General features: G+C 45.5%; 1 protein-coding gene across 1 annotated transcript; it reads right to left on the reverse strand.

The window, feature by feature from the left end:
- Nucleotides 1-1,566: 1,566 nt before the first annotated feature.
- Nucleotides 1,567-12,759, reverse strand: LOC306749238 (uncharacterized protein). Its single transcript, XM_079232502.1, has 4 exons — nt 12,645-12,759; nt 7,410-7,523; nt 3,276-3,359; nt 1,567-2,611 (listed from the first exon to the last, which is right to left on the reverse strand). The coding sequence occupies exons 1-4, from the start codon at nt 12,717-12,719 to the stop codon at nt 2,504-2,506; spliced, it is 381 nt and encodes a 126-aa protein (XP_079088628.1). The 5' UTR covers nt 12,720-12,759; the 3' UTR covers nt 1,567-2,503.
- Nucleotides 12,760-14,374: the final 1,615 nt, after the last annotated feature.

A 14,374-nucleotide genomic window follows, 5' to 3' on the forward strand; every position in this document is an offset into this window, starting at 1 on the left:
CTCGAAGACTAGAACATTTTTAGACTTTAACTTTAAAAAATCTCTTAATTGATCCAGTAACAAACTCAGATGTTCAATATGGGCGGAGTCAGAGATGTCCTGGACACATGCATCAGTCATTGTCTGGAGTTATTGAGAAAATACTTTTTATAACACACAGATATTCTGTAATTAGTTGTTTAAATTGGTACAGTAAACTAAAGTCTGATCTTCCTGAAATCTGAGACGTCCTGGATGAATCAGCCATTGTTATCTAGTACCTCAAATATTTAAATATTAGCAATTTTTACTGTATTTATGTTTGAAATTTACCTTGGAAAATGTCTTCATTTGTAAAGTAGAAATGTTTGATTTCCACTATGGATGGAGTCAGACGTCCTGAACAAATGTGCTTCACTCATTGCTGGGAATTATTGAGAAAAATATCTTACCACTTTACACATTTCAGGAATTAGCTTTTTGGACATACGAAAGTAGGACTTTTTTTTATCTCTTAATGTTTCCAGTAAAAGTCAGACATGAGCTTCAGAAATAGCTTTTTGAATGTACAAAGGTAGAACTTTTACTTTGAAGAATCTCCTAATTGGTCCAGTAAAATTGTACGATTCTCAGTGTAGGTGGAGTCAGAGACTGTAAACTGGGATTTAAAATAGCTTTTGTGGCTCAGACTCATTGTATTTGGTGGAAAATAGGACAAAATGTCTCTTGGATAGGAGCGGTTGCTGACCCCTGCTTACAGACCCAGCATGCAAAGGATCTGTTCAAGTCATCCTTCCCTCTCACGGAGTGACATGGAAGTAACACGAGCTAAGGTAACCTGTGTTTTGAGATAGTTCGATTGCTGTTCCTCAGTGTAAGCTTCACAGCTCTATGTTATGTTAAGCCTGTGGAACTGTAGTCCCTTTGAAGTTATCACTATGGCAACCTTTGATGTTGTTTTTCACACAGACACACACATACAGGCACAGGCATACACAGACAGACCGTTATGAATTACTCTATTGTGAATAATTAACCTTTGAATTGTTATTTTAAAGTGATGGCGCTCAGCTAAAGATAACCATAAAATACAATTAGTGTCAGAATTTGACATGAGAATGAAATTAGGACACCACTCAATTTTGGAAAAACAAAGAAAACTTAAAACGTTGATTTATATTGTATCTGGTAGGGTGGAAACTGTATAGTTATTACAGAAATGCCACTAATGTGCAATATATCAATTTCAAATGAATCTCACATGACAATCTCACATAGACAGCCACACATCATTATCATGATACCATCAGGTAAAGGTGCTGCTGTGACCATTCAACACTAAGGGTATCTCACACCAGCGGCCCGTGTCCTCTTGTCTGGCCTTTTGTTGCAGGGCATGGATGTTGCATCGTTGTGTATGTAATCGGTCCAGTAAAATTGTTTCATTTTCTGTGTATGTGTAGACAGAGATGTCTTCAACATATATGCATTATTCATTATTGAGCGAAATATTTTTACAGCCCCTCAAATATTCAAAAATAACCAGTTTCTCGTTACGAATGTAGGACTTTTACTTTATTCAAATGCCATGTTTTACACACACACACACACACACACACACGCACACGCACACACACTTATGACAAATAGAGACATGTATTTTATTGTTTCCACAAACTCTGCATTATTCCATAAAAAGGGTGACAGAAGTTTGAAAAGGTGGTTAATAATGGGAAGGTTTATTAGTATTATGGGAAAAGTCGAAACCAGTGTTTTAGGAGCTCAACTCTATAGGAACTAAAACTAAAATTCCTAATATTTCATCCTGTTTTGAGCCACTTGTTGAAAGTACTTTACAGTAGATCAGCTGCTGTAATACTCTTTCATCATTCAGACCAAATAGCATAAACTCATTACAAGGTTAGTTTTATAACCACATAACAACATCATCTTATTTCAATAGTCAAATATGTTTGAAGCAAGAAAGGCAAAAAAGGTCAAAGTTAAATAGTAAATCTGCTTTCACTCAAATTAACACAAAATGTGCATTGACTCTTAGATATATGAATATGTCTATTATGAATATGAACTACTCTTATTGACCAGATCTTAGCCTCCCCTGCGTTTCAAGCTGTCTCAGTTTGGCTGTGTTGTTTATATTTCTCTATATTCTATTTCAGTGACTTAGCATTTGAAGATTACATCAACATTCCTGTGACACTGTTCACACTGTACATATGATCACAACATACTGTAGGTGCAGAAGTTATATTACTAATCCTGGGTTCATGTCATGCCAGAAGTAAGAGGACAGGATGACTACCTTTGACAACTTACTTACTTATTTATTCTTTCCACAATAACAATTTCCATATTATATTCTGGCCTCCGACTACTACCACCAGCAGAGATGTTGTCACGTTCTAATGGTCCACATGTTAATGACCTCTATGAGTCTCACTAGAATAGTTGTTCTCAGGTGACATCCATATTTAGGATCTGGCATGACTGATGTGTGCTGCGTTCAGGGCTCTGTCGCCACAGCTTTCATGGGCTCCACCTGGGGCTCAGTGGTCGGGGTGGATATGTCCTCCACCTGCTCCGCGTCTGGTTCAGTCACTACAACAGCCACCTGCTGACACACAGAGCAGTAACGTGTAAACATGATAAACATATAAATAAACATGTTGCATTGTAATGTTAAGGGTGTGGTTATTGGTGCAGTATTGAGTTTGCTATGTGAAAACACTATTGGTCTAATCCTACTGTGGATGCAATAGTTAAAGCTGAAGAAGCGATGCTGGCAGGACGGACGCTCACGCAGCCAGAATGTCTGCGACCTTCGGACAACGCGCCCACGAGTTATACGTTTCTTTCCTCCATGGAATTTTCGCTATTGAGGCATTTATGACAACAAAGGCCAAAAAGCCATATCAAATATGTATTTCCATCACCTTTGACATGTGTGGAAAGTTCCATGAGGTTGTGCCAGAGAAATCTGCTTGTTTTTTATTGTAGAATGATGCGTTGCCAAAAATAACATGACACTGTGGGTTGGGTATACTCCACAGTCAGAAAGAGTGGAGAGCTGCCACTAGTGCATATCAACCCACAAACTGTGAAGTAAGACAACCAGTCACCACTGTTTAGTGTCTGCTGCTGAGATGAGAAAACATGTGATGCAACAAGATGTTGCATTTCTATGTCACACACACACACACACACACACACACACACACACACACACACACACACACACACACACACACACACACACACACACACACACACACTACCTGAGAAAGCTCGGCTGCAGCCGCCTGCGTTGCTGGACCGGGTGGTGGGCGTGTCTGTGGATAGACGGGTCTCTGGCTGGGAGCCTGCAGGAAACACACACATATAATACTTTACAGCTCTCTGTTGTACTGGTTTACTAACACTTTCTATGATGCAATGCATTGTAAAGATACTGATAATGCGTTCTAATCTGCTTATATAACTGTAAAGAGCTCACAAATATTCATAATGCATTTTATAATGACTTCTATACTAGTGTTAGAATGATTCATAATTGTGGGTCACTCACAGACATTTTTGCATGGATCATAGTGTATTAGATTACCACAGTTGTAAAACATTATAATCTTCCTATAATGCATTATAAAAGGTCACTGTTATTGTAAGAGCCGTTTTGTTTGTTTTTGTTGTGTTAGACCTCCCACAACTTGGGAATGTCACAACATTTTGTGTTTTGTTCTTTCACCCATCCCTCCATTAATCCATTGTCTTCTGCATATCCGGGCCAGTGTATGTAATGTAATGGTACTATTTAAGCTTATTATACACATTCCTACAGTGTAGTGGGGCAGCCAGCTTGGGCCCGATCACAAAGAGACACGTCTTAAGAGGCACTTCCGCTTTAAAACGCCCCAAAACAGCAGGCAAAACAAAACAGCTGATGAGCCTGTGGAGCAACCAGACAATCAAATATAAAAAAACAAAGAAGAATGTGATTCAATGCAGGAATCAAGCTCTTGCTGTTGCTATGTTTTTGAATAAGGAGGAGGAAAAATAATATTTAGTACATCGTAGTAAAATGTATCGGCATAAAAACAAGAAGTCTGAAAAAGTACTAAAGTCTGCCTCTTGCTGATTTTGATTGGCTCCTCGGTCGATGTGACACAGTGCTTAAGAGTTGAACATGAATTTGTATGCATGTCTAAAAAGCGTCTGAAAATAGAGGGTATTCCAGACTTGCCTCTCCCCAGCTACTTGTTCCAACTCTTCCTCAGGAACCTGAGGTGTCCCAGCACCAGCCAGATATGTTCTCTTACTAGTTGGATGTGGCCAGAAAATCTACAGTACACAAAGCGCTTTTTACACTACATTCATTTCACCCATTGACCGAGGGGTCATGGGAGTTTGGAGACAGCAGACCTTCGTGGGTAAAGAGCATGTGGAATAGCGGAGCAATCAGCATTGCTCCTCCTGGTTCTGAGGTCAGCTCCCCAGAGGAGCAGCCGAACAGGAACCGCATACGCTCCCGACTCACGAAGAGGAACAAGACCAATCATTTCATTCTGGGCTTTCCTTTCCAAGACCAAACATGCAGTAAGTAAACTGACCTCTTGTTTGTTGTATTTCATCTGTTTACTTTGTAAACTGCAGTGTAGTCAGATATATTGCCACTCGCTCGTTGTTGTTAGCTTCATGATGAGTGAAGTAGTCACCTAAAACGATTGTTATTACTTCCGTTCTGTCCCTGTATGTTGTGATGTAGCCTTCAAGTGCCGAGTGCCTAAATTAGGTAATTACTAGTTCTGTTTTGCCAATGTCTATGGATGCATAGAGCATGTGGTGTTTGCTAGTTCAATCAGGAGAGACCAGAATGAAGAAAGGATAAGTGTTTATTGGTAACAGATGATATGTGATGATAAAGTCTCTGTGATGATAAAGTCTTTGGCGCTTGGACTACAGGGCCGTCTGTAAAGAACAAAAGCTCTACATTGACCATGTCATTAAGGACCTGAGCATTTATGAGAGCTGCTTTTAGGATCGTAGCCTTGGAGACCGAATGCTCTGCTTAATGTGTGGCTCTAGCAACGGCTAATGTCAGCGGTGACCTAAACAATAAAGTTTGAGCTGAGAACACGGGGCTAGTGTCCTGGAATGATGGAGAGACGTTTTATCGATTTCGCCAAGCAGTCACCATAACCTGCACCTTTCCATGACATTGAACAGATTTACACAAAAGAGGTCGACATACATAACGTTATTTATTAGAAAACAATGATTGTGAGCAATTACGAGTGACGACTGTGAAGCAGATAGTCAGAAAAAATTAAGGAAATACAAGAACATGAACCATGTAAAAAAAATAGGATGTGGCGTTACATAGTGTTTCTATAAAACTTGGTTCAGGAACAAGGACCACGCCCAAAAACACAATTAACCCGTTCACTTCCTCCTCGACTCAGTCTCCACATCCGTCCTACTCACCATGTCTCCCTACTTTTCTCTCTCTCTCTCTTTCTACCCCCCCACCCCGCCTCTGTCCTCCAGAGCCAAAGAGACGGCCGCTCTCAGACTCTACTACCCGTCGCCAGGAGCACTGATATGGATAACTTCTGAGCATGTGACCGTACCATTGTCATCAAATACTCCTTTTGTGTGATTTAAGAATTAAACCATGAACATAATACCTTCAGAGTGCTCCAGTCCCACCCACTGAACTTGTAGACAGAGATGCTATGTTAAGGTACAGATGAGCACATTGCATTTGGTTTATTTTTACCATGACAATGCTTCCGTTTTGCCTAAGTGAGTCTAAAACACTACAGCTGTATATTGTAATACCCTGAGGGACCAGAGGGATGAATGTGTTCACACTGGCCTTGTAGATGCCTTATAGTAGAGATGTTATTGAGGCCCGCCGCTAATACAGAATGTTCGGTAATGTTTCTCCTGTCGAACAGGGAGCTGCGGAGAGATGAAACAATGTTACGTGTGGGCAGCACCTTTAACTACTGACACCCGTCTGATCATATGTATCTGCTGGAGAAGGAGATCCGGGTGTGACATGTTGATGAATGACTTCACCTTGATTGATATACGCTTGAAGTGAAATGAATGCGGAGCGCACGATGCCAAAGGTTATATACAGTTATATGAGCCAGAGGGACGCTTTGTTGCAGCTTACGGGTATTCGGCTCCGAGGCGTGCATGGATCGTTGCTGGGTTTCAGCCGGACACTGCATGGTGTCGATCAGGTTGACAGAGTGACCCGGAGTCTTTAGCGTACTAGCTAATGGAGAACATGGATAGCAGCACATTCATGGTGCATAACAGCAACATGAATGAACTGAAGGTAGAGAAACGGTTTAAAAGAGACGCAGCAAGATGATTGGTTAACGATGTCATTGTTCTGTTGTGCTTATTGGATAGAGGACACCAGCTGTGTAGATACACAGCTGGTGTCGTGGTTGACGGCTCTGAACCCTGACAGCTAGTAAACACTGAGTGAGGAGTGATTGGTAGATGAATGGTCTTCCTACTGAACTTCCACGATAGTAACCTTTAGTTCAAGTCATTCTGCAGCTCAGAGATATAAATACACTGCCGGTCAAAAGCCTTGAGCCACCTGGTATGTTGATGTTTTTTCTTTCCTTCAATGATGACTATTCTTGAGACAAAGAGTATCATTCAGACACTAAATGCATTATTTATATTTGTAATAGTGTTGGCCCCAAAAGAAGAAGAATACTTAAATACAACTTGTGTTTCGTCCCCAAAGTGTTACATACTGTTGCAACTATACCCTTCGGTTTTGAACTTGCATTAATGACACAAACTCATTCTAGAAACATAACGGTGCATTTGGGCTCTACATATTTGGCCCCCTGCAGTGGACTCAGTGGTGATTGAATAGTTTTACACTGAGATTTGTATGTCTATATTTTGTCCATCTGATATTCATCGATCCAATTCCAATACTGCTAACCATAACTTAACCTTCTATTTCTATTGTAGTGTTTGAAGAATAGTTGTTAATATGAACACACATGTTCATATTCCATCTTTTTACAGGCATTTGTGTGCACTTGAAACAGGAACTTTTTCCTTTGTATCTGTTCTAGAACCACACAGACTAATGTGTCTACTGTCAATCAAGCTTTCAAAGGAACATCTGGGCTGTGCATTCTAATAGGTGGCCACAATATTTATAACCCAGTAGAATATAAGTCAACCTTACCTACTACTAACTCCACCTCACCTCACCACATGTGCCTTATTGCAACCGGTTTAATCTGGTTTACCACACCAAACCCCTTATTGAATGCATCTGTCTCTATCTGCTGAACTTCCCCATATACTACTCTCTTACGTAATTCCTTAGCCATGCGTTATGTGGTACTTGTGATGAGATTTACCTGGGTTCCACCAGCAGCGAGGACAGTGAGTCCAAACAGCATGGCCGTGATGCAGATCAACAGCTCCAGCACTAGGAAGATCACCAGAGTCCCCAGGATCCCATCAATCAGCAGCTAGCCAGACACATCCAAGAGCATAAGAGGTCAGACTACAGGAAGAGGGTGTGCATTGAAACAAAGGCTTTCTTGCTGTGACACTGATTCTAAAAACACATAGAAGTGTCTATGAATGAAAGATGTGTGTGTCATCTCCATGCACTCTACAAGACAACATAGCCTATCTGACCAAAGTATTAGTTGTAACAGTAGTCAATCACTTACTTTACACTTTTGCTCGATCAGCCCGGTGCATTTCCTGAAACAATGTTGCTGCAGTGGACAGTAAAGACAAAGAAACATGGAGTCTTCTTGTTTAGTGTCACTATGAACATTAGTGTCACTATGAATTCATGTGTTCTACTCAGGGATCATGATGGCTTTGTGGATGTTACATAGCTCGCCTCCTCACTGCATGACACAACACACATGCATGTAGGACTCCCCACATAGCCACAACTTCAGCAACATGTATTTATTCGTGGCCGTTGATATTAGTTCTGCAGCTCATTCATTCACATCATTGGACCACATGTACGTTTACAGAGTGGCCATCATGTCATGTCTCCATGCTGCAGCTCCTCCTCCTGATACGCTTCCCTTGAGTGGACTAAGGATTGCTTGCTCATGTATGTGCACAGAGACACTTCTCTGACTAAGCTGCATGAAAGACTTTTCCTCAGTGGAGGAGTAGCAGAGAGTTTCTGCTGTTATTGGATAACTTCTTAATTCAAATGTAACCAACATGGAGCCGTTCCCTATCAGCTGACTGATTCTGAGCCTGTCTTGTGGACTCTGTTGCCCTGGTTTTCATCTCTCAAGCTACATACAGGCTGCCATATCTCATTATTATTCTTATATTATAATTTCTATGAAGTGCTGAAGGAAATCTCCTCCTATGAATCGCCACCTTAACGTGGTGGAGGAGTTTGAGTGGCTCAGTGATCCTGGGAGCTATGTTGTCCGGGGCGTCAGCCCCTGGTAGGGTCTCCCAAGGCAAACAGGTCTCGGGGGAGAGCCCAGACTAAGAGCAGTTCAAAAAAACCCTGATGAATAGCAGCCCACGGTCTATAGCTACCTCGCCCGGACAAGGGAAACCGGGGCACCCTCTCGGAGCCAGACCCAGGAGGGGAGCTCGTCGGCGAGCGTCTGGTGGCCGGGCTTTCGCCCATGGGGCCCGGTCGGGCTCAGCCCGAAGAAACAACATGGAGCAGCAGTCACCCCGTGGACCCACCACCCGCGGGGAGAATTATCGGGGTCGGGTGCTATGCAGACCGGGCGGCGGGCCAGGCAGGAGACCTGGGCGAGCCGATCGCCGGCAGCATAGACTAGCTCTAGGGACGTGGAACGTCACCTCGCTAGCGGGGAAGGAGCCGGAGCTGGTGGGGGAGGTGGAGCGGTACCAGCTAGATATAGTTGGGCTCGCCTCCACGCACAGCGTGGGCTCTGGAACCAAGCTCCTGGAGAAGGGTTGGACTTTGTCCTTTTCTGGAGTTGCCCAGGGTGAGAGGCGCCGGGCGGGAGTGGGGATACTCACGAGCCCCCGGCTGAGCGCCGCTATGTTGGAGTTTTCCCCGGAGAACGAGAGGGTCGCCTCCCTGCGCCTACGGGTTGCAGGGAGTAGAGCTCTGACTGTTGTTTGTGCATATGCACCGAACAGCAGGTCGGAGTATCCGGCCTTCTTGGAGTCGGTGGGAGGGGTCCTGGAAAGGGCGCCGCCTGCCGACTCCATAGTTCTCCTGGGAGACTTCAACGCTCACGTGGGCAATGACAGAGAAACCTGGCGGGGCGTGATTGGGAGGAACGGCTTGCCCGATCTGAACCCGAATGGTGTTTTGTTGTTGGACTTCTGTGCTAGCCACAGTTTGTCCATAACAAACACCATGTTCGAGCATAAGGTGGCTCATAAGTGTACCTGGTACCAGAACACCTTAGGCCGGAGATCAATGATCGACTTTGTAGTCGTATCATCTGATCTGTGGCCGTATGTCTTGGACACTCGGGTGAAGAGAGGAGGAGAGCTGTCAACTGATCACCACCTGGTGGTGAGTTGAATCAGATGGCGGGGGAGTCGGCTAGAAAGACCTGGCAAGCCCAAACGTGTAGTGAGGGTGAACTGGGAACGTCTGGCGGAGGATCCTGTCCGGGAGGTCTTCAACTCCCACCTCCGGAAGAACTTCTCACAAATCCCGAGGGAGGCTGGGGACATGGAACCCGAGTGGACCATGTTCAAAGCCTCTATTGTGGACGCGGCTGCTCGGAGCTGTGGCCGGAAGGTCATCGGTGCTTGTCGTGGCGGCAACCCGAGAACCCGGTGGTGGACACCGGGGGTGAGGGAAGCCGTCAAACTGAAGAAGGAGGCCTTTCGGGCCTGGCTGGCCCAGGGGTCTCCTGAAGCAGCTGACGGGTACCGGCAGGCCAGAAGGGCTGCAGCTGCGATGGTCGCGGATGCTAAAACTCGGGCATGGGAGGAGTTCGGGGAGGCCATGGAGAAGGACTTTCGGTTGGCCTCAAGGAAGTTCTGGCAAACCATCCGACGGCTCAGGAAGGGAAAGCAGGGCCTACCCCAGGCTGTTCTCAGCAGGGGGGGGGGGGGGGGACTGCTGACCTGGACTGGGGACATCGTCGGGCGGTGGAAAGAGCACTTTGAGGAACTCCTAAACCCGGCTAACATGTCCCCCGGAGAGGGGGCAGCGCCGGAAGTCTTTGGGGTGGTTTCTCCCATATCCCTGGCAGAGGTCGCTAAGGTAGTCAAAAAGCTCCTTGGTGGCAAGGCGCCAGGGGTGGATGAGATCCGCCCTGAGATGCTGAAAGCGCTGGACATTGTTGGGCTGTCTTGGTTGACACGCCTTTTCAGTGTCGCATGGGGGTCGGGAACAGTGCCCATGGACTGGCAGACCGGGGTGGTGGTTCCCATCTTCAAGAAGGGGGACCGGAGAGTGTGCTCAAACTATCGTGGCATCACACTGCTCAGCCTCCCGGGAAAAGCTTATGCCAGGGTGCTGGAAAGGAGGCTCCGACCGCTTGTCGAACCTCAGATTCAAGACGAGCAGTGCGGATTCCGTCCCGGTCGTGGAACAGTGGACCAGCTCTTTACCCTTGCAAGACTACTGGAGGGGTCCTGGGAGTTTGCCCAACCAGTCTACATGTGCTTTGTGGACTTGGAGAAGGCTTTCGACCGGGTCCCTCGGGAGTTTTTGTGGGGGGTGCTGTGGGAGTATGGGGTGCCGGACCCGTTGGCACGGGATATCCGGTCTCTGTATGCCTGCAGTAGGAGCTGTGTCCGTATCCTCGGTAGTAAGTCAGACACGTTCCCGGTGGGTGTTGGCCTCCGCCAGGGCTGCCCTTTATCACCGGTCCTGTTCGTGACCTTCATGGACAGGATATCTAGGCGCAGCCAGGGGGCGGAGAGGATCCGGTTCGGGAGTCTCGGGATCGCCTCTCTGCTGTTCGCAGATGATGTGGTCCTGTTTGCCTCCTCGGACTGTGACCTCCAGCATTCACTGGGGCGTTTTGCAGCCGAGTGTGAAGCGGCAGGGATGAGAGTTAGCGCCTCCAAATCTGAGGCCATGGTGCTCTGCCGGAAACCGGTGGATTGCTCCCTCCAGGTGGGGACAAACTGCCTACCCCAAGCGAAGGAGTTCAAGTATCTCGGGGTCTTGTTCACGAGTGAGGGTAAGGTGGAGCGGGAGATCGACAGACGGATCGGTGCGGCTGCAGCAATAAAACAGGCGCTGTACCGGTCCGTCCTGGTGAAGAGGGAGCTGAGCCGGAAGGCGAAGCTCTCCATTTACTGGTCGGTCTATGTTCCAACCCTCACCTATGGTCACGAACTCTGGGTCGTGACCGAAAGAACGAGATCTCGAATACAAGCGGCCGAAATGAGCTTCCTCCGCAGGGTGGCCGGGCTCACCCTTAGAGATAGGGTAAGGAGCTCGGACATCAGGAGGGAGCTTGGAGTCGAGTCGCTGCTCCTTCGTGTCGAAAGGAGTCAGCTGAGGTGGTTCGGGCATCTAGTCAGGATGCCTCCTGGACGCCTCCCATTAGAGGTTTTCCAGGCACGTCCAATTGGTAGGAGACCCCGGGGAAGACCGAGGACACGCTGCAGGGATTATATCTCCCGGCTGGCCTTGGAACGCCTCGGGATCCCCCAGAATGAGCTGGAAAGTGTTGCGGGTGAGAGGAAAGCCTGGGTCGGCCTGCTGAACCTGCTGCCACCGCGACCCGACCCCGGATAAGCGGCTGATAATGGATGGATGGATGGATGGATGAAGTGCTGAAGGAAATCCAGAAATGAGTGTCTCAAAGTCACTCCATTTGGTGAATGGTTTTTGGTTAGATGCCTGAGAAGTTTAAGTTAACACAATTAAGACATTTGAATGTTTGGTTCTGCAATGTAAAATATATCAGTAAATAATCCCACTTGTGAATTTTGAAGCTTGTATGTGTCTTAAAAAAGGCGGTTGCGAAATTGTGCCTAAACGACACCACTAAATATCATCACGCCAGACACTGACTGGCCTTTTGCTCAGTGGTGCAACTGTCTGCATCTATAGCCTAACTTGAGCTTTTCACATCTGGTGATATATATATATATATATATATATATATATATATATATATATATATATATATATATATACGTATGTATATATATATATATATATATATATATATATATATATATATAAGGGAGAGAGAGAGAGAGAGAGAGAGCGAGAGAGACACCACAATTGCAGCTTTTTTTTCACGTTAGGGGCGGTGCTCAACGGGTTAAAACATGAAGGTGTGGTCTGAACATACTGTATCACTTGATAACATGCTATTAGAGTACTGTGTGGTGTGGCAGCTCAACTGTAGCTACTTCTGGACTGTACTTGTATTTGTTATATTTACACAGTGACTGTTGGACATGTGTTTTTATATTGATTGAGCCAAAGTACAATAGTAAAGCCGGAGAGGGGTTCTTTTGAATATACGTCTGTCCTGCAAACATTGTTTCAGCCTTGCACCAGGCAAGACTCACGTCTTCCTCAGATAAACAACGCAGCACTAAGGAGATCACAGGCTACTTCATTTCAACAATAATACACATCATTCAGGTGTTTGCTGTGGCTGCCAGTCCTCCTCATACTGTACCACGGCATGCAGCTCCAGCCTGCGGCAGTGTTCACAGTGGTAGGAGTCCTGGCGGTAGGGCAGGTGTTTGGACATCAGACCCAAAGCAGCGGTGGCAAACGCAGCACTTATGAGGTGCAGAACCAGGACACATTTCACCTGCAAATGATAACAAAAGTGCCTATATACAATAAGGTTTTTACTCAAAACCCGAGCATAGAAAAGCAGTGTCGTGACTGTGTGCAGCATCCTGTGTGTGCCTGTGAAAAGGCTTTCCTACGTTCACACCTTTACTCTGTGAGTTTACCTGCTCGGTTACATGGGGTTTATTCAGTTTATTCGCTTCATCCGAGCCGGAAAGGGGGTGTGGTTTATCTCTGTGCCTTATCTCCGTAAAAACAGTTATTATTTCCTCAATCCACCATGGAAATAACCATATTTCTGCTTTATACTTGTTGTGTAAATTCCACAAACGCCCTCGTGTCTGGGTTCATAATATTATCCGTAGCCGCACACAGCTGGGTGGATTTCACCGACTCCTCCAGGACCTGCGCCTGAATGACGGCCGCTTCCAGCTGCGGAGCATCTCAATGCTGATTGGCTTTTGCAACACAGCGTCACGCGGATTTTCCACCAGAGTTGAAAAATGTCAACTTGCACGAATGAGGTCAATTCTTGGCGCCCGCCGGGAATTCCTGTTGTTTATATCCATTGGCGTCTGTGCATTGACTTTGCATGTAATCTAACGCAGCGTTAGCCAACATGTTATGAACAGTCGCTGGTATTGTTTGTGTGTCTGTGGGTCATAATGGTAACATGTGGTCTTTGAGACAACCACTGCAGGAAATACCACAAGAGGATTCCTAATACGCTGCCAGGTGTTTGTATGTCTGTGTGTTCACCATGAAAGGTTCACAAGGGGACATTGTGTTGTTGAAATCAAAATGAAGGTTAAGTTTCAGATGATGGGTTCAAGGGGCCGAAGGGCCTTTGAGGTTTTACTGTTCCCAGATGACACACTGCCCCATAATATGTTCAACTGTTCTGACAATAAATGATGGTGGAATCTTGTCATGAAAGTAACTTTTGTTGAAGCGACTTAACATTGATTTGATGATGATTTATTATGACATCAGTATAATAGGTTTGGGGCTGACAGACTTCATCCTGTCCAGACGTTGTCCTGACAATAAGTAACACACTGCCTTTGCCAGTAAAGGTCTACGTGTACGAGGGTGAATGGCTTCTTCTGAATGGGTCTAGCTCAGTGATTCTTAACCATAGGGCCGCGAGCGCCACCTAGAGGGCCGCCAAAAACTCCCTTGTTTTTGTAGAAAAATTGAATAATTAGTTATTAGTGTGTTAATACGCCTGACTTGAGCCTTTAAATGAGTTATTGTATCAGCTTGATTTGTTCCATGACTTGTTGTCTGTGCAGGTTTACAGGACAGATCCTTAAAAATTAGGGACGAGGCCTACCAGAAAGGGAAAGAGTGGCTATTAGGGTTTAAAAAATATAATACGACGTAAATATAAAATTATAAGATAATAGACGATAAATAGCGGTTGAAAAGTGTATATAGGACTGAGACTGACTGACTGCGGACTGTTGGTGACCGGGACACCCGGTGGCTTTGCATGAGCTATTGGCCATGTTTTTACATGTTTCCCCAAAGGTAATTTCTCCAAGTAATAGCGCTTTTGCAAATGTTCAAGCAAGTCTCTCTAAAACACGTGGTAGTAGGAGTTGT

Source organism: Taurulus bubalis (assembly GCF_910589615.1).
Source record: "Taurulus bubalis genome assembly, chromosome: 16".
NCBI lineage: Eukaryota > Metazoa > Chordata > Actinopteri > Perciformes > Cottidae > Taurulus > Taurulus bubalis.